The 27,365-nt window shown below is 37.0% G+C and overlaps 1 protein-coding gene across 1 annotated transcript; it reads left to right on the top strand.

The window, feature by feature from the left end:
- The first annotated feature begins 8,106 nt into the window (after positions 1-8,106).
- LOC136855859 (sucrase-isomaltase, intestinal-like) lies at positions 8,107-24,700 on the top strand. The gene is made up of 19 exons (XM_067133247.1): positions 8,107-8,330; positions 12,928-13,070; positions 14,304-14,408; positions 16,786-16,940; positions 17,375-17,546; positions 17,945-18,044; positions 18,155-18,279; positions 18,663-18,788; positions 18,915-19,046; positions 19,390-19,620; positions 20,271-20,461; positions 21,076-21,183; positions 21,645-21,781; positions 22,255-22,378; positions 22,580-22,709; positions 23,068-23,229; positions 23,585-23,733; positions 23,898-24,036; positions 24,382-24,700. The coding sequence occupies exons 1-19, from the start codon at positions 8,225-8,227 to the stop codon at positions 24,595-24,597; spliced, it is 2,751 nt and encodes a 916-aa protein (XP_066989348.1). The 5' UTR covers positions 8,107-8,224; the 3' UTR covers positions 24,598-24,700.
- The last annotated feature ends 2,665 nt before the right edge of the window (positions 24,701-27,365 follow it).

The following is a 27,365-nucleotide window of genomic DNA, read 5'->3' as shown; positions in this document are numbered from 1 at the left end:
AAGTTTAATTATTTTTTATGCAAAATGCATCTATAATTGATTGTAGTAAATGGACACTTGATGCTAGTTCGGAATTTGTAATCAATCTGTCTGACTATGTTAATATGTCTGAAGCCTTTTGTAATTTGGAAAATTTGGCAACATGTCTGATGACAATCCTAATCTTGTTGAAGGTTTTATCTATGGTGTAAATTCACTTCCCTCCTATTCAAATGTACCATTATGATTCTTAAAAGTGTACAAAAAGCTGGAAAACAATGACGAACTTCATTTTACGAAAGCTGATAAGCCTAATGCAATGGTTATTCTAAATAAGGAAGATAACAAAGAAAAGCTATACTTACTGCTCAGTGATGTTAATACCTACGAACTACTAACCTAAAATCCGTTGGAACGTGTGCTCTCTCATTTTAATAAGGTCAAAAGTATTTTGAAAACAATCAAGATTTTATTAAACAATTGGTAACCATATCTCCAACTGTATCTTACTTGTATGGACTTGTTAAAACTCAGAAACCTGGTAATCCCAATAGGTCAATTATCATCTCTGTTGAGTCATGTACTTACAAGTTGTCAAAATGGCTGGATAAGATTCTTTCACCTTTAGTAGGAAGCATTTCGAACTCTAATATTAAACGTAATGTAGATCTGGTAGATATAAATGACTTTCTTGAATATTCATCAGAATGTTTAGATTATTATGATTTACCCTTGTCCACCCATACCTTTTTAGAAATGGTTAAACTTTGCATTTGTGATTCAGTTTTTACTTTTGATGGAAAATTTATACAAAAAAATTTGGTATGTCAATGGGAAACCTCTTTCGCTTGTTTTAAGTATTTTATACATGGAATTTTTTGAAATTACATTATTACCTAATATTTTATCATATGGTGTTCTGTGGTTTAGATATCTCGATGATATTTTTTGTATATATATGGACTCTAACCGAAAATGTGAATACCTTTCTTTTTTAAACTGGACATTTTGGTACCTTCTATTAATTTTACCTAGGAAGAAGAAGAACGTGATGGTTGTCTCTCATTTTTAGATGCTAATGTTCACCGTACCGTAAAAGCCTTAAATACTCAGTTCATAGGAAACCTACAAATGTGAATTCATACATCCATTATGACTCTAATCATAGCAATCAAGTAAAGAAGGCCACTCTTCCATGTTTTTAAGAGCTTTACGTATCTGCAGCCCTGAATTTCTTCAGGAAGAGTTTGGAAATATTCTTAACATATCAGAAAAATTAAAATACCCTAAATATTTTGTTGAATGTGCTTTGCAAAAAGCACAGAAAAACATTTTATTCGGTAGCTACCAGAATGGCTTTGAACAATCAAAATGTAGTTATTTTACCATACAGTGATTTCCTATGTAGGGTTCCAAATATTTGCAAGAATTTTAATATAAATGTTGTTTTTAAATTTTCAAATTTTCAAATACCTTGAAAAATATATTAATAAGGAATTCTCCCAGAGTTTCCCAGGGCTGCATTCACAGGGCTCCTTGCATGCATTGCAAGTGTTTTTATACAGGACAGTCTGGGAAGGGCCTGGAGACAAGAATTAAACAGCACAGGAATAGCGTGAGAACGGGACAAATGTCGAATGCTTTATTTTTACACATTAATCATTTTAATCATATGATTCATTGGAAGGGGGCAAAAGTTGTTTTATATTGTACCTCGTAGAAATGTCATTGAATCCGCTTTGATTAATATCACGGTGACTTACTGAATGTAAGCCGGGGTATGTACGAACAAGATGCATTTGTTGTCAAAGAGATTTGGAAGATTGTTCCTTTTTAATCGCCTGTTGAGCTGTTCTATACCTGCTGTACTAGTTTTAATCTGATCTTGGATATTAGTGTCTACATTTCTTCAACTTTTATGTTTACTTTGTTAGATATTCTCCGTGTTTTTAGCATCGTACCTTGAAAATGTGTTGAAAGAACACGAAAGCGCTTGGTACTCCTTCTTTTATTTTTCCTGTGGCCTTGGCTAAATATATATATATATATATATATATATATATATATATATATATATATATATATATATATATAGATACTTATATATATTGTCACGATGTGTTCCAAGTACCTGGTTATTACACAGTTAACCATAGATTTGTAAATTTTACCTCGCTTCAGCCAGAGACCTGAACTCTCATAACAATAATATTACGACTGAGTACTCTAAGCGCAACAGCGATCCCTTAAAAATGTACTAATCATGTGAGAAATCAGACTAAGTTTATCAAAACAAGTGTGAGGTATCAACAATTAAACAAGAAATATACTAGAGTAAAGGGGCATCACTCCATTAAACAACTTTAAGTGTTTCCCTGGTCTTAATTCTCTTCTGCAAAACTAAAGGAACAAAACATGTTTATCACTGCCCTATGCACACAATTAATCCTATCACTGGTGGTCAGTAAATGAAACACTTGTAAAAATTTTAAATACAAAAATTTATTTTTTAATTCAAAATTTATGGTCAGAATTCACAATCTTTAAATGATTTACTATTACTTGAAAACAACACAAAATGTAATTAATTCTTGACTTAAATTGCAAAGGTTAATTTATCAAGAAATTGAATTAATCAAGCAAAATTTAAACTATTCAGAAATACTTAAGATTTGAAAAAAGATATAAGTGAAAATTAAATCAAGTATGCAATTTTAGATTATTAAGAAATACTTGAAATGCTAGGTAAATAAATGTTAAATCATCGCTACATAAAATGTGGAAAATTAAGAGATAGCAAACATATAAAATATGGAAAAGTGTTAAATTCACAAAGAACTAAACAAACAATACAAAAAGAATCAAACAATTCAAATGACATTAAGAACACACTATTTCACAACACATAAAACATGAAAAATCCCTTAATATATCAACCTTATTATACCATGGTAATAATAAGTAAAAGTCACTTTACCTTACACAAGCTTGTGAAAACTTTCACAAAATCACCCCAAATGAAGCTGCTTGAGATTCATAAAACACACTTTTTTGATAGGTGTCATTACCAGTATATACACTTTTTACTATCATTATCAGATCTCAAAAGCTAAGACTAACATCAATGACCATGCAAATATTTTACGTTAATAACTTCTCTCTTTTGAAGAGAGAGATAGAGAGAGAGAGAATCACACAAAAGGTCTCTGAAATCAGAATGGGCAAATTTTTAAGATTCCAGCTACAGGTAAAACCCTCATAGAATTATGTCATTACATTTCTAGAAAAGGGAGATGATGTCACTTCCTGAGCAAAACGTCTTGGGGCCAGAACTAACGCATTAGAACAATACGTGATTAGAGCAATGTAATCTTAAACAAGACGCAATTGCCATGAACTTTAGCGCAATAACTTGTTCGTATTTCTCAAAAAGGCACACGTGTCTTTACCAGAATATCGAATGGGACAAAGCTTGTAACGAAATCTAAACACAGTCAAAACAGACTGTGGCTGGCTAATTATGACTGGCATGTTTTTTAAAACAAGACAAAGACCCAAAGATGGTTTTCAGAATGGAGCAGCCTACTGTTATCTTGACCTGTCAACATGTTATCTTTTGCAATGACACTTGAAGCAAAATAAATCATTCGCTATCAGTGCAGAACACACGTGTTGCTGGGAGACAAAATGTGTGATTATATACTACGTTATTATTAAAAGCATGTTATTAATTCTCGTGAGATCTGGCATTACACTGCATACAATAACTCAGCAACTATTATCATTACACAGAATACATGACATATAAGGAAAAATCATATTTTATGCATTTTACAAGGCAACATCATGAAAATATATATATATGTGACTGTGAAATATTTTCTGTTAAAACAGAATTCCATCAAATATAAGGAGCCATAAAAACAGCAAAATGTAGAAAATAAATGCTTTTTTTCAGGGACCAAACTGTCTCCCTCCTCAGGCAAAGTATTGAATGAGAAAAAGTTACAGAAAAGTGGTATTTGTACCGGAAGATCCATAGGTGAGCTGTTACATTACTCCAGTTGACAATTTGTCTTTGATCTTCTTAATTGCTGGCTGGAGGAAGATTCTATCTATAATATATGAATCCCAGGCTCCTTTTGAAAGGTTCATCGTATTTCTTTGTTTAATCAAAGTTGATTCCACCATCTGGCTTTTGAACCAACAATTGCTGCTATAAATTATAAGCAACAAATTCCAGTTTATTCTGTGATTATGGTTATTTGTGTGGTAAAAATGGCTGAGCTCTATTGTCTGTACCTAACTGAATGTTTAGGCTGTATTAATCTCTGGGGGAGTGATTTACCTGTAAAACCGATACAAGATTGTTCACAGTTGAGACAAGGGATTTTGTAAACTCCTGTGTCTTTGGGGACTGGCTTTTGTTGGACATTAATCAGAGATTTGGCTAAGGTATTTGGGTAGGTAAAAGCAAAAGGGTTAGAGTTTCTACGTGTCTGTGTCAACGTCTTAATCCTGTCCAGGTGTGGGATTTTGATTTTATTGTTGGGCGTCTTGGTAGAAGATTATGTTAATTTTGTGGATCACTTTCTCAGTTATATGGTCAGGGTACTTTAAAGATGACAGCTGTTTACGGATTAGTTCAATTTCCTTTTCCAGGAAATCCGGGTAGCAAATCCAGAAGACTCCCAAGAATAAATTGCTGGCTATGCCAATCTTGATAGAGCTGCCATGATAGCTAAAAAAGTGGATGTATGAGAGTGAAATTGTTGGTTTTCTGTATATGGTAAATTTGTATTCTGTCGTGTCTCTAATTATTAAAACGTCAAGAAAAGGAATTTTGTTGCCTATTTCCCATTCAGCTTTAAATTTGATGCTAGGCACTAATGCATTATTTTTGAAAGAAATTAATTAAAACTGTCCCACCTATTATTCCAGAATGTTAAGATATCATCTACATGTCTCATCCGCAGCATGTCTTTAGGTTTTATTGCATTTATTAATATAGTTTCAAAATGTTCCATGCATAGATATTCTAAAGCAGGACTTAAAGGGCTGCCCATGCTGCACCCGAATTCTTGTTTATAGAATGACTTCCCGAATGAAAAGACGTTATTTGATACACATAATTCAACTAACTTTATTATTTTATCTAGGGCTAGTGGGAAATGATCTGAATAGGGGGTTAATTTTTCTCTCAAAAACTGTAGAACGTCCTGTACTGGAACTTTTGTGAATAGGGAATCTACGTCTAAGCTTAAATGTTTTATGTTGTAAAGTGGTATATGTGCATCTTTGAATCTGTGACAGAAATCTTCAGAATGTTTAATGTGACTGGGAGAAAATGTGCCTAAGAAAGGGGAAAGGAGGCTGGCTAACCACTTAGGAATTTTATAATTGAAAGCTCCGGCACGTGAGATGATAGGTCTGAATGGAAGATTACCTTTATGGGTTTTGGGAAAAAGTAAGTTAGTTTTGGGTTAATGACTTTAAATTTCTCCAGTAGTTCAAAGCTCTTTTTGTCTTTGCCAACTTATCTTACTTTTCTAAAAAATTCTGTGGGGGCGTTTTGGAGGGATTTTTTGTTAATTTGTTCCTGTATAATTCATAGCAGCAATTGTCGGCTCAAAAGCCAGATGGTGGAATCAGCTTTGGTTAAACAAAGAAATACGATAAACCTTTCAAAAGGAGCCTGGGGCTCAGATATTTTATAGATAAAATCTTTATTGACAGAATGTGAAATTTTTAAAATTATATTTTTCTCTTGATTTTCAGACTTGAAATTACTGATCCAAAAAATTAGAGTTCCAAAATTCATAGAATGGATTCGACTGTTAACATTCTTCCCCAGACTTACTTAAACAGCTCCTCGATGCTGTCAAGACTCAAAAAATAAAAAGCGCCAGCGACCAAAACGCCAAAAAGCCTTCTGAAAGTCTACTTTTTCAGTGTAATGAGTTATAGTGACGTTTCAGAGTCTGTAATGGTTACTTTTCTTGAATATTTCCTGTGACTAGGAATAAGACTCATTTCAAAGAGAAACATTCCGATTGGTAAAGTAACATCGCATATGAATGCAAAAAAATGTGCGTCTGCTAGTCCTGGTCGCTGTGGCATCTCTACAGGGGGCCGGAACCCCCGCCCCCCCCAAGTCAGATGCGTGGCCCCAGTTGGAATTCCCTTTGCAGCTAAACTTTAACCCTGTTGTGGTTAAAATCAGAATTATAGTTACAGATTTTTAACACAGATGACACGTTTGTTCATATTTTGATCCAAGTTAATGTTATCAGCTTATTTATGAAGTGATTGAAACTATAGTTACAGTTTTGAATAATTGCAATGCAATTTGCTACTGTTGCTTAGAGCTAATTTCCAGGGAGAGAAGATGAAGAAGAGTGAATGGAAAGGTTGAAATTTTGAAGAGACTTTGGAGGGTCACAAGTCTTTTGTGTTACTGATGATATGCGCCATTTTGTTATATTAACATGACAAGAATATTACTATACTATAGTTGAACATTAAAACTTGATAGTAGAAATGAGACTAGTGTTGAATACAAGGTTGTGAGAAAATTTACATTACAGTATTTGATACATTTGCATATAGTAAGAGTTGAAAATTAATTGAAAATTGAGCTCTATAATTTCAAATACAGGTTTACCAATTACTAATACTATTATTTCCCTTCATTCACATGGAGATATACATTCGAGAATAATATATTTTACTAAGACAACACTGGTACATTAGTTTTGTGTAATTTTCTTTCGCCCCCCAAAAAATATCTTGCCCCCACCTAGGCCCCTCAACTGATGGAATGCCAGCTACGCCACATTTCTCGGTATAATGTGGTTCGGATTCCACAATAAGCTGTAAGTCCCGTTGCTAGGTAACCAATTGGTTCTTAGCCACGTACAATAAGTCTAATCCTTCGGGCCAGCCCTAGGAGAGTTGTTAAGCAGCTCAGTGGTCTAGCTAAACTAAGGAATACTTAACTTTTACGCCACTGTTCAGAAGCTTTGTGTAATTGCATCAACACTGTCATCTGGTCTTTACACTGATGCTGACAAATTTGAGGATTTGTTGCTTAGAACCAGCCCCCAAGGTGTCTGCGCAAGAAAACAGCTGGTACTACTGCAATGCCCCAGAGGTTACATCGAATACTAATTCATGGTGCTTCAGTAATCCACGACTTTAATCTGCCAATTGGCATGTTATCGGGGGAGGCACAGGAGGCCAAAAATAAGGAACTCAAAAAGTTTAGGGAATCTGTCACACGGAAAAATCCCGAATAAAATCTAATGAAGATCTACTGAGGAGATTGTTTTGGTAGTCTGATCCTCAGGATTCGAAATACTCAGTGAACCAAAGCGTTTAATAATCCATACTCTTCGAATTATATTAAATTGTACACTGATGCCTGTATTTTCATATTTGTTTGCTTTGATTAAGTAATTCAACTACACTCGTTTTAGTTTTGTATTGGTACTGTGCAACCGTTAGAGATCACCTCTCATGATCAGTGAGAAAATGAATAATGTTTATTTTCATTTTTATATCACTTTTGTACAGAGTAAAAGGGTTATTTTTATGCTTGGTGAAACAAATATTAAATTCTTTAAATGAATAAGATTTTATACTTGATATAAATATTCCTATACATCTGTTACATTCCATATTTGTTACAGAAAATAATTGTATTGAATTCAGAAGTGCGTTTGTTATTTTCGCACAATATATTGCACATGACACTTACAGAGGAGGAAATGAATCACTTAAACAATTACAGACTCGTGTCAAAATAATATTCTAGACACCATTAAATGAAAATCATGAATTTAAGAGAGATGTGAAAGCGAAAAATAATTTTGTCTGTAAAAAGAACTGTTCTGGTCCAATGTGCATGACGGTAATTCACAAAAAAAGAAAATAAATTTAAAAATTCATATCAGCAAAATGTCCTTAGGTTACCTTGCCAACTTGTCAACTTCCACGTAGCAGAAAACAACTTGGAAACAGTTAAAAAGAAAAAAAGAGAATATTTATACAATCGTATCGGGAAAACCCATTAAAAATGGATGCGTACAACGAGAAACAGGTCCCACAATGAATAAAAAATACACTAAAAAGCGTTGATAGCATCGCAAGTGATAAGAAGTGATAACCAACGAACAGTCTGCATAAAACTAGGTTAATTCAGCTTGCAATTGCATCCGAGTGCACAGGGTTGAAAGCAACAGCCATGGCGTTGCTACGGTCACTTACCGTGGTCTTCTTCTTCTTCCTATCCTCAGTATTTGCGGTCTCTGCTCAAGGTGGCGACGTAAACATCGAGTGTCCCTTCCCAGGTGGGTGGTGAAATGTTCCACTGCTATTTCTGCAGTTCCGTAGAGCTTTGCTACTTAAGGGTTGCGCCAAAAAAGTCTTTTTTGACAGATGTACCGTCCAAATACGATGCTTTCCTACTATGCTGTTCTCTGGTAGACATTCCCCATTCTTCATCTGACATTTCTGAACCGTTATTCTCTTTTTAAATTAAAAGGATCAAGTCAAGATTAGCGAACCCACTCGCAGTAGGGTTCGCTATTCTTTACAAGAAGATTATTGGGTTCGTTATTCTTTACAAGAATATTGTTGGGTTCGTTTTTCTTTACATGGGAATAATCGGGTTCGCTGTCCTATACTCGACCCACGAAGAAGAGACCTCTCTGACGTGGCGGTCAAAGATCTGCCCCGTTGCAGATTTTACAAAACAGCAACTTGACAGACCTACGAATATCTTTGAGACAAACCCTTAGGCTATAACAATAAGGTTACAGGGGTTGTTTTTCATTTTCAGGTATTTTAATCTCTTTCCTACTCCGCCCTGCTTAGGACTTGTCTTAACTCCATTTCTTCTCCACAGCCTATGAACAATAACATTTTTCTTATTTTTTAACAAAGATTTACCACTCTATGTATAGCCCATTTATAAATATTTAACATTTTCGTCTAGACAAGAAACATCATACAGTATTTACATCTAAGTCACTGCAAGGGTTAAGTTGTTTGTATAATGAATTGGCGCTCTCTCTAAGATCCCGTGCTGGCACAAGGCCACCTCAATCTTAAATATTTTGTCAGTACTTGTAGATGTACATTTATCATTATTACAAAATTAGATACTTAAAAGTAGTTAATTAATGCTGTAGAAACAGGAGATATATTTCTTGTTAATTTTTCGAATTACGAATTTATTCTTTAACTATGATATTAAGAAATCAAGATATTTGTAGAAAGGGGAAATACCCCCAAACACGCACGTTGAGCTGTTTGAAATATTGGCAAGGGCGCCAAAATGAGATGCCATGTTGATGGAAAATCTGATTCCGTTTCTTGTTATTGCATAATAAAACTTTATCAGTCGTGAACCTATGTAATTAACTTAGAACTCTGCACAACGAAAAAGATGATATTTGATATCTGTAATGGGAGAAATGGTGTTATCTCGTTGTGTTATAGATTTGGCAGATATGCAGAGATTAAACACACGTGGAGAGGACCAAACAGCTCCACCCGAGAGCTTATTTCATTTTGGTTTTAGTATAGACGTGAACAGTTCGGTACCAGACATTTGATCCGGAAGGGGCTAGTACTAAACAAGGCGAAATACATTTGACCCCCCAGGGTCTAGTACTAAACACGGCAAAACAGTGTAGATGCATCACTGTTTTGCCGTGTTTAGTACTAGCCCTCATGTGGAATTTGAGTTCGGACCGGAAAGGGTTGACCATTCTTTACATGGAGACCATTGGGTTCACTAATCTTGACATGATTCAGTTAAAACTATTCTTCTTTTAACAAATCTACAGTACATCGAATCATTTTGAAAAGGATCATGTCTTAATTATTGTCACAGGCGACCAAATGATACCCGCATTTTAAACTTGGTCTATGAAAGAAGCCACGACTGTCATTACAGGAGGCACTTTAAGCAGGCTTCTCAGCTACTAAAATAGGACTTTGCTTATGCAATTCCGCCATAATTAAGCGTAAACCACTAGTTTAAGTAAATATGTTCAGAGGATAAGTATTTTGGGATGCTCCTTGGGTCCAGAGAGTCGAAAATTTTCGAACAGCTTTACAAGAAGAGAGCTGTACTGCACACCATCATTTCAGTTGATACATCCTACTGCAGTATAAGAACTAAAAACGAAACCAAATACACTTATAAATCATTAAATTCATTATTATCAGTGAATAATGAATTGTTTGGTAGTTGAATGGTCGGACCTAGGCATATTGCTCCAGTGATTATTCTTCTTAATCAGTTACTCTGTAAAGCTCTCTTGGGCTGCAGACCTGCCCTTACATTCAGTGAATTAATTTGCTTTACTCTTTTCTAAAATTGTTTTGCAACTTGTAAATACTTGTAAGGGGCCGTTCAAAAATTACTTAGCATTTTTTTTTTTTGGTAATTTTTGACCCCCTCCCCCCATGTCACGCCTCATAACACGTCCAGACCCCTAGAAAAGTATGTACCAGCCCCCGAATTAGTATGTTTCCTTTTTAACGCAATAATTATATTAAATTCTAGCCTAATACTGGAAATGATTACCTTTAGGTTTTTCTTAATACTTTTATGTTATGGTATTAAAGAATCACAGGCAAATTTGAAATGGAAATGTTCTCTTAAGCCATGTTTAGGAGGGGATTAATTTAGTTTGTGATATTTTTCTAAGTCATATTTATGCATAAAGTAGAGAATGTCGGAGCTCAGAAAAGGGATGAGTTTGTGATGTTATTCAATGTCATGCAATACATATAGCAGAAAATGTTGAAGTCAAAACAAGGGTTGAGTTTGTGATATTTTTTAAACATATAATTAAGCAAAAAACATTAAATACCATATTCTCAATGTTATTAAAATATAATATGAGTCTATTGCAGAATCTTCGCTATCTCTCTTTTGTCCTTCTACAATTACATCTTTTCAAAAGAAACAAAGGAAAAAAAATCTGAAAATGTTATGTAATTTATGGCTGAACCCCTCTCCCCCCCATTGTCACACTCAACACTTCCCAATACCCCCACCTCCGCCCCTAAGGCGTAACGTAATTTTTGAAAGGCCCCTCAACTGCAAGCCCGTGAAATGACAAGCTTCTGCTGCACTGTGTTGCATAACGCCAGAGAGAATAGGCCTAGACCCACTGGTAATCTTTGTCGAGCTCTGGTTTAACCATTTAGCAATAATAATTACGTGCTGGAGACCTCAAGAGAAGAATATATATTAATAATAATTAAATACTGATGCTAATAATGTTAAAATTGATGCAGCTGTAACAGAGAACCCCCCAAAAAGTGGCCCACAATAAGTACAAAGACCACATATACAAGAATATTAATGATAATTAAATATTAATGCTAATATTTCTATAGTACTGTACATAAGAATATGAGTCAGTAGATTCATATGAACAGCTGTTAGCCAAGTGTGCACCTGTTCCCAAAGGCACGGCAGATGCATAGCAGCACTGATTTCTGGCTAAGGCTACAACCTTTCAATGTTCCTTGGTGTAAAACAAGTGTTCTAGTTTAGCCAGAAATCAGTGCTTCTGTGCATCTGCTGTGCCTTCGGGAGCAGGTGCGGACTTGGCCAACAGCTGTTCATGCGAATACACTGATTCTGTAACTGACACCAGTTAAATCACTTGATTCTGGGGCATAGACCAGGGAAGTCAGTTGGTTCTGTAACTGACACCATCCAATTCAGCTGATTTTGGAGGTGACACAGACCAAACCAGCTGATTCTTTAGCTGACACTAAAGCAATCAGCTGATTCTGGAGCTGACACCAAGAAAGTCAGTTGTTTCTGAGATGGACAGCAACCAAACTAGCATATTCTGGGGCTGACACAGACCAAATCAGCTGATTCTTTAGCTGACACTAGAGCAATCAGCTGATCCTGGGGCTGACACAAACCGAATCTACTGATTCTGGAGCTGACACCGACCTAATCTACTGATTTTGCAGCTGACACCGACCAAATCTACGGACTCTGCAGCTGACACCGACCAAACCAGCTGATTCTTCAGCTGACACCGACCAAACCAGCTGACTCTGCAGCTGATATCGACCAAATCTACAGATTCTGCATCTGACACCGACCAAACAACCAGCTGATTCTGTAGTTGAAACCAACCAATTTACTAATTTTGGAGTATGTGACGGTCATACAAGGTGTGAAAACTCTCTCTCTCTCTCTCTCTCTCTCTCTCTCTCTCACGTGGGCGCATGGTTCCACGTCTTCCCAAACGCCACCTGTGGAATTTCTCACGGGAAATGAAAAAAATTAGTCACTTCTTTCATAACTTTTTATATTACAGTCCAATTCACTGTCGCTTTTTTAGGCTGCAGTTTATCGACCCCTGATAAGGGCCGTCTATTTACAGTAAAGGTACACGATTGAGGTTAAAGTGTTGCATTGATAAAAACACACACACACAAAACACACACACACATATATATATATATATATATATATATATATATATATATATATATATATATATATATATGTACATATATGTATTATAGATATACAGATATATGAATAAATGAGCAGATAAATATTCTTTACTAAATATTTATAATTTATATTATCTCAGTATGCTTTTATTATTATTTTTACTTATAATAATATATAATACACACACACACACACACACACACACACACACATACATTATTATTTTTTATTACTGTTATTATTATCCTATAATAATATAACCCCTGTTATTATTATCCTAATAACCCCCTTACTTATCAATAATGAAATTAAAATCAAAGTAAATACCCAGAATTGATGAACATGACCTCGGGCACGAATAAATACCCCGGTGGACCAATAGTGAATCTGAAACATTAATAAATGCCCTTAAAGTAACATAAGACCTCGACCAACAGAGGGTCAAGAGGTGTCCTCGGAGGAGAAATGCGCCGAATACTCAGCTTGCGAGTGGGCAGGTACCCTGTGCCACCTCAAGGCCAATTCGGAGGCTGGGTATGTTGTCGAAGGAGCTCCCGAGCCCACGCCAAGGGGTTACAAGGTAAGGTAGTTGGTATTTCTAGTACCGGGTTTAACTCTACTAGGTTTTTCTGGTACAAGATTTAATTGTACTCTGTTTTTCTAGTATTAAGTTTAATTCTGGTCGGTTTTTCTAGTACTAGTATTAAATTTAGTACTAGAAAAACTGATTGGCATTAAAATACTAATCAGTTTTTCTAGTGCTAAGTTTAGGCCTAAGTACTAATCCGTTTTTCTAGTACTAGGCTTAATCAATTTTTCTAGTACTAGTATTAAATTTAGTACTAGAAAAACTGATTGGCACTAAAATACTAATAAGTTTTTCTAGTACTAAGTTTAGGCCTATAGTACGAATCCGTTTTTCTAGTACTAGGCTTAATAAGTTTTTCTAGTACTAGGTTTAATACTAATCAGTTTTTCCTAGTACCAGATTTAATTGTATTCAGTTTTTCTTTCACTAGGTTTAATACTAATAAGTTTTTCTAGTACTACGTTTAATGCTAATCAGTTTTTCTAGTACTAGGTTTAATATTAATAATTTTTTCTAGTACCAGATTTAATTCTACTCAGTTTTTCTAGTACTAGGTTTAATTTAACTTAGTTTTTCTAGTACTAGGTTTAATTCTACTCTGTCCATCTAGTACTAGGTTTAACACTAATCAGTTTTTCAGCACTGAGTTTATTACTACTCAGTTTCCTAGTAGTTTTATCTTGGCTACGACTAAAATGTGGAATAGTTTGCCCTGGCCCAGTTGTGGAATCACCTGATCTCCAGATGTTTAGGCGAGGAGCAAATTCATTTCTGCTCTCTGCTACTGCTGACGGCCCCTGAAGTCAGGTGTCTCGGTTTTTATTTTCTATTCCCAAGTATTTATTCATCACCTTTTCCTGTAACTTGTGACTCCCTCATATTTATTAATTTTCCACATTTTCCTATGACTTGTCTCTCTCTTTCTCTCTCTGAAGGCTGATTCCCCATTGGAACCCTATTAGATTTAGAGAGAGAGAGAGAAAGCAAAGATTATTTATTGGTAGCTGGTTTGGAAGACAGACTATACAGTCTATCCGATCCTGCGCGAATGAGTCACTTCGCGCAAAATTACTGAAGAATTACCTAAAGACTGATTTACAAAATGAAAGTTTTTTTATTATTTTTTCAATTTTGAATTGTTATTGATCGATCATTCAAAGCTGTTAGTTGATATAGATTGATAAAAGTGCGTTTTAGTCAAACCAATATTTTTTCTCTCCAAAGCTGAACCTGAAGAAAATTGACCCGAGTTTGACACTGTTTAACAGTGACATCCAGGAACTTGTGTTTGAGGTCATCAACCATGAGGATTACCACTTGCAAATCAAGGTAAGGGGAATACCTGGTGGTTAGCTAACTGGGGTTGGTCATAATCAAGGTTGAGGAGGGTTTGTGAAGTTGAAATTTTATATATATATATATATATATATATATATATATATATATATATATATATATATATATATATATATATATATATATATGTGTATATAATGTGTATGTATGTATGTATATATATAGATGTAATGATAGCTAGGGGAATATTAGTTAGGAATAGCATAAATATAAAGAGAGAAAAAGAAATGAGAGAGAACCAGTAATAGACAAATGATAGAGAAAGAGAGAGAGAGAGAGAGAGAGAGAGAGAGAGAGAGAGAGAGAGAGAGAGAGAGAATGAATAATAAAGAAATGAGAGAGAGCGTAACGACACCTGTTTCATGATTACGTAGCCAAAACATTGGCGTGAGGGTAATCTAAGCTCAATCATTAAAGAAAGCTTACCCGTCTCACCTGCGAGCTGACCTTTCAACTTTCTCCGGAACCTGAAGACTTCTGGTGACGTTATTAGTCCCACCCACAAAGGAGGGAATTAAGTCATTTAATCACACCCAAAGGGACGACGTTTGATAATCTCCAACCACCAAAGGACGACTACAAGGCGGAACAGAAGCAATGGTCCGCCTACTTCGGGATGGACATTTTCCTTTGAAGAACCTTCAAAAAGCAAGTTTGAAGGGAGAGAAAAGCAGAGAGATAGAGAGGAGATAGAGAAGCAGAGAGCCTTAGAGGCGTGAGGTCGAGAGCCTCACCAGTTGTGGGTTGAGAAGAAAGGAAGGCTCGTACTTCAATTCACTTACCTTGTATAAATACTGTATATTTTATTAGTGTGTTAATGAAGTAAGAAAGCTGCACTGTGTCTTCAAATAAGAAGAGGCAACAAACGTTACAATAATAAACTTCTTTACATGGGTAACAACGATAAAGAAAAGAACATCATAACATTTGGTGATTTCACTACAAATGGTGGCAGTGGTGGGTTCCAAGGAAATGCAGTGTGGAGAACGAACAAGTACACACTCAATGATTTAATAACAGGCGACGAAGTAAATCATAACGACGACAAAAGCATTCCCTTTGCAAACGTCAACGGCCGAAGCAGAACGAAGGAAATAAGAATTATAAACATTAGCGCTTTAAAAAAAAAAACCCACAACTAAGAAACATTATTCCCCGAAGATAAAATAACAATTGAACAAGTATTCAACGACAGTAGCAACGACGCCTGTGTGCTGGTGGCTATCGACACACCCACAACAGATTTCTATACACAATCTGTTAAAACGGACGAGTGCATTTCACACGTACGACAAAACATTCCCATTAAAAATCAACATTACTGGTGAAATCTAAGAAGAAGACGAATCCCTGATGGTCGGCGAAACAAGAAGGGGAAAGGTTTAGTCAAGACGCGCAGGATAGACGTGCCTACAGCAAACTACAGTCAGAGAGAACCACACTCTGCTACAGTGTTGGTCGCGAAAAGAAAAGTGAAACGGTTAAAACCGAACCACAACAAATAAGTAAGTCGTGATTGGAAAGTTATTTTAATTATTCTCTCTCTGTATGAGTGTATGAAATTTTTTTTATGTTCTCTCTCTTAGAAGGAATAAAAATTTTATAATTCTCTCTAAATAATGTTTATCTTGCTATTTTTTTTGATGTGTGATAGATAGGAATCTTTAATAACATAACATTCTTTTGATGAAATATATTTTGAATACTGTTGTGTATTTTTGTATAAATATTCATATGATTTTTAGAATACTGTTGTAATATGCAGGGTTCGTTTAACGAACTGTTGAATACTATTAGAAACAGACATTACAATTTAAGACCAACAACAGTTAGACATAGTTGAATTTCAGTGCCAAGTTCACGAATATCATTAACTCAAGAAAGCACTAAGACTAATAACACAAATAGCAATAGTAATAATAATACCAATAATACTAACACATTTCACTTTAGAACAAAGGCGCAAGCAGCGATCATTACGCAAGCCACACGATTCTGTGGAAGAGTTGAAAGTTCAAATCTTGAAAAAAATAAGCTAGTCATATTCTGTGAACTAGTGGCCAGCTGATGCAGACAGTCACATATCTACAGGGCTACCTTTGTAGCCCGGGCTCGATCTGCAAGACAACCAGGCTATTTCAGGTGAAGTCAGTTTGTTATAAACCCCTTGATACCCCAGTTGACTGGGTACTCAATAGTTGGTTGACTGTAGTGAGTCACAACCAGTAAGTGGGAAGACTTGGGAGGACAATGCATAAACAAACTAAAATTGTAGGCAATTCCCCCTTGTCAGAACCAAACCACTAGTTAACTGCTTTGGCATTTTCCTTCTTCTTCTTTTATTCTTAAGATTTACGACCCAATTGAAGAGAGGTACGAGGTCCCAGTGCCTCTGGACTTACCTGAGAAGGAAGGCGACCTTCCACAATATGTCGTCAACACCACCCAGGATGGCGAACCTTTCTGGTTCTCTGTCTCGCGCGAGTCATCTACCGAGGGACCGCTGTGAGTTGAACCTGAGATTTTAAAGGCTGTTACAGATGTCCCCTTCAGACAGACGTTTAATGAAGAGAGTTTTAACTTCTTATCAAATGGTAGAGTTTTAGATGCACTGACACATTTACCTCCTCATAAAAGAATGTTTAGACAGTTTTCAGAGCATAAAATTTTTATGCCTCAACTTTGATGTAAAGACTATAAATTTTAAATTGAGCAATTAAACTTTGATAACTTTGGGGTTTTACACAATTTTTACCCCCATTCAACTGCTATTCTTTTCAGACTTAGTCTTAGACTAGTATACCAGTTCCAGATTTACCAGTGGATTTCAGAAATAGACCCTAGCAGTTTAAAAGCAACTTTAGACTTTGACTACATAGCCTAAAAGTTTCAAAACATTTTCCTAGCTACAGGTCCTAATACCCAGCTCATCCTAAAAGTTTCAGCTTGGAAGGCGCCCTGATCTTTGAGGACCAGTTTCTGCAGTTCACCAGCTCCCTTCCTACGGAATATCTCTATGGACTTGGGGAGAACACGCACCACGTTTTCAAGCACGACTTTGCATCGAGGGAAACCAAGCCGTTGTTTGCTAAGGATCAACCTGTTGGAGATGTAAGGCAATATAGGTCTAAGGCTAATCCAGAACAATAGTGCATATCAGGTAGAGCAGAACAGAGCCAGTTGGTCTACTGAGTAACAGGAACTATTGATTTAGAAGCGAGGGGAAGATGGGAAATAGAATCCAGTAAAATAGGAGAGGGGCAAATCCACTTGTTTTAATGAATAATTGAGGTATTCTTTCTTCCTCTCTTTTTCCTGACATAAAATTATGACCTTAAGTGGAAACATTACTCAACAGACCATGTGGAGGTTCATTTTTGTGACACAAATCTCTTACTGTTTGTCCTAAGCCTAGGGTTAGATGATTATGACCTATTGCTTCTCCAGCTGGGCTGTGTAATAAAAAACAGATGAACTCAGAGAAGATCAAAAGAATTTCTCCTCAACAGACTGAAGTCAACAACTATGGCGTGCACCCATACTACGTCAATGTCAATCATGAGACAGGCACAGCGCATTCCGTCTTGTTCTTCAATTCCAATGCTATGGGTAAGAAGAAGATTATGCCCTGATTTCACTGATTTTGAGTAAGAAGAATATGCCCTTATAATAATTTCAGAGTATATAAATCAACTTGAAGTATGGGCTTTCATTTACAGAGTATTCAACTTACTTGCTCAGTGACGGGAAACCTGTCCTTACGTTCCGTAGCATCGGAGGGATCATAGATCTACACTTCTTCCTGGGACCATCTCTGGAGGAGGTCAACATTCAATACTCTACTGTACGTCCTGACTTCTGTTGATGCTTGCTTTTAGATAACACTACTAATTATTGCTATTATTATTATATCATTATAATATTCACGACTCTAAAGTGGTTGAACACCACTGAGCCACATTCTAGACTCACAGCTCATCCAAAGGAATTCCGTTGAACTAAAGCTAAAAAAGTCTGACAGCTAGGTGGGAAGAGGCCAAAATGGACAGACTGAAGCCCACTCTGTCTTAAATATTTTGGTGACTCAGATCTGTAGGCCTGGTTATTGTTTATAGTATTCCTGAACAACTCTGCCATCCGTATTACGACTTTGTTTTGTTAAATGTCCGTAAACACAAACCTAACAGTCACGTTTGCAAGGATAACATAACCCACGATACCTTTCAGATGGTTGGCCTTCCTGCTTTCCCGCAATATTGGACGCTCGGCTTCCAGCTCTCTCGTTACGGTTACACATCTGTTGAAGAGGTACGGGAAGTCCGTGAAAGAATGAAGGTCATGGCTATACCCCAGGTAAGCAAGATTTGGGGTTAGATTCTGGAGGTTTAAGAAGACTGATCCCACATGGAATAACCTATAGGTTAATGGTGAAAAGATACAAATGTTCTTCATAGCTAATACAATGTGTTCATTTACCAGGATGGTCAGACCATCGACATTGACTACATGTTACGGTTCAGGGACTTCACCTACGACCCGGAAAGCTGGGCAGAACTGCCGCAACTTGCTGAGGAACTTCACAATGACAACATCAAGCTCACTCTCATTTGGGTGCGTTTTATGGCCTTGGGGTCTTTAAGCTGATGGTGACTAATCTCACTTTTCCTAAATGTCATTCAATCTTCTTCTTGTCAGAATATCCAAGACATTCTGCTTGGGTGTGGTTGAGAAGCTCAAGAAAGAATGGCCGTTAAGATGGGAGTTATTTTTTAAAACATTCAGTTTTGGTACCGAATCTGAGAAACCTCTGAATACAGAGCCTATTGCTCAGTATATGAATAATAGCAAAGACCACAAAAACAGAGTAGAGTAAGAAATATTTCACTTGGTATCGTCATTTGGATTCCTAACTAGAAACCATCAAGCCAAGCCAAGCCATCTTTCCTCTTTCCAGGACCCAGCATTGGTCATTGACTTTGAAAACTACCCTCCTAGCCAGAGAGGGAAAGATGCCGACGTATTTATCAAGTGGATGTCGGAGGATTTGGTTCCAGAAGACCAGGAACCTGGATGTGAATCTTACATGATTGGTTACGTTTGGCCTGACACCAAGACTATCTTCCCTGACTTCTTCAAGCCAGAGACGAAGACATGGTGGGCTAGTGAATTTGAAACATTCCACAAGGTGAGGAGGTTGTCCCTTCAAACTTACACAAGATTTTTGGGGTAATTATGACACCACAAGGAGAGCTTTTTGTTCCTTTGTTCTAAAATAAACATCACTTAGAATCTAAATTTGAGTTGGGGTATATATTTTAAGGAAATTTTTGAATTTCAGAATTTTCCTGTTGCTTAGAAGGTAGCCTATAGCATACAAGTTGTAGAAATATTGTCTGTTTGACACGGTGTTCTTTTGTTGTCATTGCCATGTTTCACCTTTCTTCATCAAATGCCACCCTCCTCTGAGTATTTCTTTTTCTCAAACAATTTCCTGCTACAGAAAGAAAATGGTTTTGCTCAACAGTAATGTGAAACATTTTCTCTACTCTAACCTAACCTTACATGACTGCACTTTACCAGAAATAATTTAACCAAAGCCAACCTTATTTAACCTTGCTAAGTTATCCAAACATTTCCTAACCAACCTTCCTCAAATTGATCTTACCCACCTCAATCCTCCAAACTTCACCTAAACTTATCAAACCTTACTCAAACCAAAATGACCTCATTAAACCTCCGTCTTGTGCGTGTTTCATCCAAGTACCCCCAGTAAAGCATTCCTGCCTGTTCTGCATCTCATGAATCCTTATATGAAGAATATTTTCTCTATGACAGGAGGTCAGTTATGACGCTGTATGGATAGACATGAATGAGCCTGCAAACTTCGGCACCAACCTGGCCCACCCTTGGAACTGGCCGCCTGAGAAGCCTGACTGGAGCCTGAAGTGTCCTGACAACAAATGGGACAGCCCTCCTTATCCTACGAAGATGGTCAGAGTTGGTGGCAGTGAGAGTCAAAGGATTAGGTAATACGAGTTTATTTTGTTTTTGTTATTTGTGTGCTGGTGCCGGAAAGTTGAGGGTGACATAAGGGAAAGCCGAGATGGCAATTCCTGTTAGTAGGGAGGTTATATGGGCTAATGTTTTGAAGCTTGTCATCCATAGACTATAGTTTTACACAGAGAAAAAATATACCAGCACAAATTGTATTTTATTATATAGAGATTAATCAAAATATGCAAACTTTCATTACTAAACATGGTACCCAACGGCTGGCAAAGAGACTGAGAGCTGAAAGACTGAAATTGTCTGACCATGTGATGAGAAAAGAAGAGAAGCTGTTAGTCAGAAAAGTACCAGGATTGGATGTAGCAAGAAGGGAACCTGTTGAAAAGCCCAGAATATCATGGAGAAAGGACATGATAGACACAGGCAGCAGAATGGCAATTTTGTTTTAGTTAATGTGAAACTTCCTAAGATGAACCTGTTTATGCCTATCATTTTACTCTGAAAGGTCTCTGCAATGCCCCTCAAAGCTCTTACAGCATTTCCTCTTCATTCTGAGCTTGATAAGACCAATAAGTTGCCCATTCCACCTGCCTCCACCATAAATAAGTATGTGCGCATTCTTATCTTACAGTGAGAAGACCCTATGCATGTCAGGCAACCACACGGATGGCAACCAAACTTACCTGCACTACGATGTCCACAGCCTGTACGGATGGTCGGAGACTGTCGCCACCTTTGAGTAAGAATAACATTCATGTCAGGATGGCTAGTCACGTTCTAGAGAACCTTGTGATCAAGGTGGCCAGTTAAATTCTGGAGAACCTCCTGGTTAAGATGGCTAGTTAGTTAGATTCTGGAGAACCTTCATGTTAAAACAGCTAGTTAAATTTTGTTTTTCAGGACTACTGTCCCTATTTTCGTTTGTAATGTCAGGTTGTTTCAGGAGTGTACCAGTTTTTATAGTAGAACAATCAATGTCTTTACCTGACAATGCCCAGTTTTAGATGAAGAATGATGTAATACCTCCAATTTGATTATAGAATTAATTTTCCACAAATGTAGTCAGTGTACAAACTAGTTTGGGCCTAGTGTGCAATTTTTCTTACTTGTGAAAGATCAAGATTTATTCTGCAAAATAATGAAACTTGACTGCTTGTGGGGCTGTTATCTGGAGGATTCACATCCCACTTTCCTCTTCAGGGGACTAGAAGACTTGTTCCCAGGCAAGAGACCAGTCGTACTTTCCCGTTCCACCTTCCCGGGTTCAGGCCATTACGCGACTCACTGGCTGGGTGACAATGCAGCCAAGTGGGACCACTTGAGGAATTCTGTCGTAGGTAAGTTTAGACAGACTTGCTGGTTTGGTATCTGATATGGCCTTTGGGTACTAATGCTTTCAGTGTCCATAATCAATCAATCAATTAAGAGTTAGCCTGGTTCCTGGTTCCTAAGCGCTCACTCCACAAACGCAGGTGAAGAAACGTTACACTATTTGTGAGAGATGTAGAGCTTTTTAATTAGATACAATTTTACTTTACTGCTTTTCTCTTTCACACTTTTTACATTATTTAAACCGACCACGCATTCCCTTGTTTTTTACAATTTTAAATTTCTTTAGCTTTATTTAATTTAATGGTACAGCAGATAGTTTATTTCAATCCTGGACCATTCCCCTTTTTCTGCAACAAGAACCCCAAAAAGTTAGAGATATCTCCAAACTAATTATTACCAAATATTTGTCAGTAAATTTCTACTTTACTTTTAACCTCTACTTTATATTCTTCTTCTTCTTCTTCTTCTTCTTCTTCAGGAATGCTGGAATTCAACCTTTTCAGTGTGCCTATGGTTGGAGCCGATGTCTGCGGGTTCTTCGACAACAGTACGATGGAGCTCTGTGCGCGATGGATGCAGGTTGGAGCCTTCTATCCCTTTGAGTAAGGCGAATTCATTTATGTTCATTTCTTGTCCTTCCTGAAACCTCCTCTTCGCCTTTTTTTTTTTTTGTGTGTACTATATATAAGCATTCTATCATCCTGAAGCTTGCTATGCTAGACCTTGAGCACTCAGACAAATTCTGTAAGAATGCCCAGGATCTCGTCAGCAGATGTAACAAAGTGTGACAATCTCGATTTCAGTCGCAACCACAACAGCATAGATCAAAGCCCCCAGGATCCTGCCTATTGGCCGGAGGTGGCTGCCATTTCGAAAGAAGTTTTGACGTTGCGCTACAAATACTTACCTTACCTCTATACCCTGTTTCATGATGTGAGTGTATATTCCTTCGATTTCGATTTTCTTTTGCATGGTTCACGTATTTAGATGGTTACTTAGTGTCCTTGTCCAGCCCAGACTTGAAGAACGAGGAATGACAGATGCAGTTTAAATATAGCCTACAAAGCTAGACGCTGTTATTGCTGCAGGTTAAAGTGGTGTTTTAGTAATTTATCTTGCAACAGCAAAGCAACCATTTTTTTTCACCAACTTGCAGAATTTCAACCCTTCAATTCAGCTCATTCTCGAGTTCTATATTTAGCTAAACTTATTTAAAGTTTATAATAAACTTTATTCTAAGATTAACCTTCATTTAAATTCATTTAACAACGCAATACATTTACTCACCCAGGCTCATCACCATGGCCACTCCGTAGTTCGGCCCCTGTTCAGTGAACACCTGACAGACACAGATGCCCTGGTGATTGACGACCAGTTCATGTGGGGAACGGGCATCATGGTTGCCCCTGTTATGGAAGAGGGCATCACTAGGAGATCGGTTTACTTCCCTGAGGTATGGTTGGCCATTATAGGCCTATGTGAGTTGTTTAAGCCTACAAAAGCCTAGAGCAGTTTACCTCCCTGAGGTTTGGTTGGCCGTTATAAGCCTGTGTGAGTTGTTTAAGCCCACAAAAGCCTAGAGCAGTTTACCTCCCTGAGGTATGCTTGGCCGTTATAGGCCTATGTGAGTTGTTTAAGCCTACAAAAGCCTAGAGCAGTTTACCTCCCTGAGGTATGGTTGGCCGTTATAAGCCTGTGTGATTTGTTTGAGCTTACAGAAGCATTTTGCGTTATTATTAAACGAGTGTACGAAGTCCTACCCTAAAGGAACACTATGCTAGCTTACTGATCATAATTTCTGTCCGCAGGGAAAGTGGTATGACCTGGAAACAGGTCTCTTAGTAGCCATAGGACCTCTGACCCTATATGTAGATGTTCCTCTAGAAGTAATTCCGGTTTATGCCCAAGGAGGAATCATCATGCCGTGTCAAGAACCAGCTCTCACCACTAAAGATAGGTACGTGTATGAAAAGCTGCTCTAAATATATCCTAAAGTGGCATGATCTAATGCAGAACAGAGCCAGAGAATTAGAGCTCATCAGAACATTGGCCGGGATGTACACTGTGTGATACATCATCTGTAATATTTAAGTATTTTATTAATCTTTTCTATATTTCCAGCCGACAGAACCCATTCTGCTTGACTGTAGCCCTCGACACTAACTCGAGGGCAGCTGGAGAGCTTTTCTGGGACGATGGAGAAATTGTCCACACTATGGAACACGAGGGAACGTATTTCGCTGAGTTCGAATATCTAGATGTGAGTAAATATGAGCATTGATCCATTTTCCAACTCTCTCTCTCTCTCTCTCTCTCTCTCTCTCTCTCTCTCTCTCTCTCTCTCTCTCTCTCTCTCTCTCTCTTTTCTTGCTTTTGTTTTTTATATCCTCCGTTAATTTCTTGCATGAAATTAACATATCCTATACACTGTCCCTCATCTGACCATTTTCCAAAACAGTCACACTCCCCGCCCTTCGTGTTATAGCAAAAAAAAAAAAAAAAAAAAAGAAGAAGAATAGAATTACCTTTGTGCCACGTCTTCTAAATTACTTTGACCCTTTACTACCCGAGGGTAAACTGACCAGAATTTTTTCCCCTTTCCCAGGACATACTCACGATGAACGTTTACGACAGCATGACACCCGTGGAGGGTCTCAACTTGGAAACCGTGGTCATCTTCGGCGTTGCCACTGACCCCACCGGCATCACAGTCAATGGGGAGAGTCTCCAGTCTTCCAGCTGGAAGTTCGAGGAGTCCGTCCTAACTGTGACCTTGTCTGTGCCTATGGGGGAAAACCTGGTGGTCACACTTATATTTTAATATTTTCATATATATTTCTGACGAGGTCGGAAAAATGGGTTCCTTATTCTTTTCATGTTTTGGGTGAGGTGAAATAAAGGGCATTCACGTTTAATGGTGTATATCAGTTGTGTTTCTTTTCCCCGATATTTTAGATGAGGTAATGCAAGTAGTTCCATCTTTTTTTTTTAATTCTGAATAAGTAAAATGAATGGTTTCATAATGATTGAGGTGAAGCTACTTCTTATACAAGGTTCTTATGGCTCCTAAACGCCGACGCCATAAACACAGTTGCGGGCACACTACAACATTCACGTGAGGTTCCTTGTTGTTTACCATTTGAATCGTCTTTATTTTTACTTTACAGTACTTCAAAATGTTTAATTTAATTCTTGTCAATTACCCTTTTCAGCAACAATAACCCCGAAAAATTAAAGACGTTTTTAAAGCAGATATTACAAAATATTTCCACTTTACTTCTGACCAGGGCTAACCTTATATGTTCCCACAGTTTTCTGTTAGGGAATTTTAGAGTCTCTTAAGTATGGTTTTACACCTGAACAAATGTTCGACGCTGTCCTCCTCCTTCTCTACTATGCAGATATCACAGACCCCGTTCTCAGGCTGGCTTTCATTATCATACGCGCGTCCTTTGTTTCCCGTTCTCTTATGTAGGCCTACTCATTTCCCCCGAAGTTTTCTGTGAACTTCAGCTTCTTCGTTTATTTCCTCTTTGCTTTCAAGGTCTCTTCGATATCTTGCTTAATTCTTATCTTTATTTCCTTTTTCAGTGCTTTTTTGGCATATTCTCTCATTCTATTAATCTCTATTATATTTAGTACATATGGTTTCTAAGCTTTTTTGTCCAGCACAGTCCATAGGGGGATCTTAATTGATCTTTTCTTATTCCTTCAATTGATTTTTTATCCTCCGAGTTTATAATGTTGTGGAAAAAACATTATCTTTTATATTCCATTCTGTAGGCTACTGGCCACATGCCGGACTCCCCTATAATTTCCCAATACGGTGTGCCTAGTTGGTTATTCGTACATTCCTCGGAGGATCCTGTATTGCATTTTCTCTAGGGCATTCAGCTCGTTTTCCGTGGTGTTACTCCATGTCTCTGCGTTAGCAAATAATGTTGGTACCGCTACTGATTCACAGATCTTTTTCCTTACTTATATTTCCTACTTTCTTAATGTCCCCATGTTTTCTAATTTCTCTTAATAGGTACTCTACCTTTTAATTTCTTGTTTTGATACTCGCTTCCCGTGAGCCATTTAGTGTGTACCATTCTCCTAGGTATTTGTATTCCTTTACAATAATTGGACCATCTTCAACTTCTGTTCTTATGTGGACATCTGTTCTCTTTTTTTTTTTTTTTTTTGTCTGTTACCAGCACTGCTGACTTGGCTTAGTATTAGATGCAAATTTCTTAAGCTGCTCCAGGCCAGGGCAGTTGCCAGTTGCCATTTCTATTCCTCCTGCTGGTGGGGAACATGCCATTGACAAATAATAGGGACCATTTCTATATTTCTTACGAGTTTTACGTTCTTCCTGCTTAACTCATTTACTCTATCTGTCACTATGCTGCATAGCTTTTGGGCCATGTATTGTTCCTTGCCTCCTCACATTTTCTGCTATTGCAATGGTAGGCCTATCTGTTTCTCCCGGAGGGCATGGTAGCCTATAACAGCCCTGCCGTTTTAATTCATCATTCTTATCAACAGCGCTTCTTTCCATCCTATCATTTTCCCTGTCTACTTGATGCAATCCTTCAGGTCTAGTTTACCAAAGCATTTATACGTATCCCCAAACCATATAGGCCTATGTGCGTTGCTGCGCCTAACAATGTATTGTAGCAAATCACTGCGTTCAGGATCGACTGTGGATCATCCTTCAGTGCCACCACATTGGAACCGGCTTATCTTCTGGTTTTCCTTTCCTTCGTTATTTCCATCCTCACTTTTTCAAATACCTTGCTTACATTGCTAATAATGAATATCCCTCTCTTGTTTTCCAATTCTAGTTTGTAAAAACCATCCTAAAAACAAAATGACAATTTTTTGAAACTGAAGAAACTTGGGGCTATTTATTTTCATAGTGAAAGTTGCCCCTTTAGTCATGCATATATATATATATATATATATATATATATATATATATATATATATATATATATATATATATATATATATATATATATATATATATATATATATATATATATATTGAAATAACAGAATATGTGAGGCAAGGAACAATATGCTTTGTTTGTTGATTTATTTTTACATAGTAATACGTTTACTATATAATTGTGGATTTTATTACACAGATTATTTTCACGAAATTGTGAATCTCTTAGCAATAATAATAATAATAATAATAATAATAATAATAATAATAATAATAATAATAATAATAATAATAATAATAATAATACGTTCGGTTAGGTTTAAAACAGTACTGTACACCATAAATATTAAAGAAAAAATAAACTAACATTTACTTAGCTTTCCAATATTACGTTTTCATTGAAAAAAGACTGTTAAGAAAAATAAGTGTACGACTAAAGTTTTTTCTTAGAAGATAAAGTCATGAGAAGGGCTTTGCTCACGCGTCATTGTACCAAGCACTTGTGAGGCGTTATTAGGTAACTGGGATTGTTCTAAAAACGGTAGAGTGACGGAAGAGTGGTGTGTGTGTGTGTGTGTGTGTGTGTGTGTGTGTGTGTGAGAGAGAGAGAGAGAGAGAGAGAGAGAGAGAGAGAGAGAGAGAGAGAGAGAGAG

This window comes from Macrobrachium rosenbergii, chromosome 33, assembly GCF_040412425.1.
Source record: "Macrobrachium rosenbergii isolate ZJJX-2024 chromosome 33, ASM4041242v1, whole genome shotgun sequence".
In the NCBI taxonomy this organism is placed as follows: Eukaryota; Metazoa; Arthropoda; class Malacostraca; order Decapoda; family Palaemonidae; genus Macrobrachium; species Macrobrachium rosenbergii.
Note: the sequence above shows the minus strand (reverse complement) of the source record. Positions and strands in the feature narration are given on the sequence as shown.

Bases quoted from the DNA above. Each gene is read 5' to 3' on its own strand.
- LOC136855859 (XM_067133247.1), top strand. From the start codon at position 8,225: ATGGCGTTGCTACGGTCACTTACCGTGGTCTTCTTCTTCTTCCTATCC. The intron at 13,071-14,303 runs GTAAGGTAGTTG...TTCTCTCCAAAG, and splicing joins CCACGCCAAGGGGTTACAAG to CTGAACCTGAAGAAAATTGA. The intron at 22,710-23,067 runs GTGAGTGTATAT...TTACTCACCCAG, and splicing joins TCTATACCCTGTTTCATGAT to GCTCATCACCATGGCCACTC.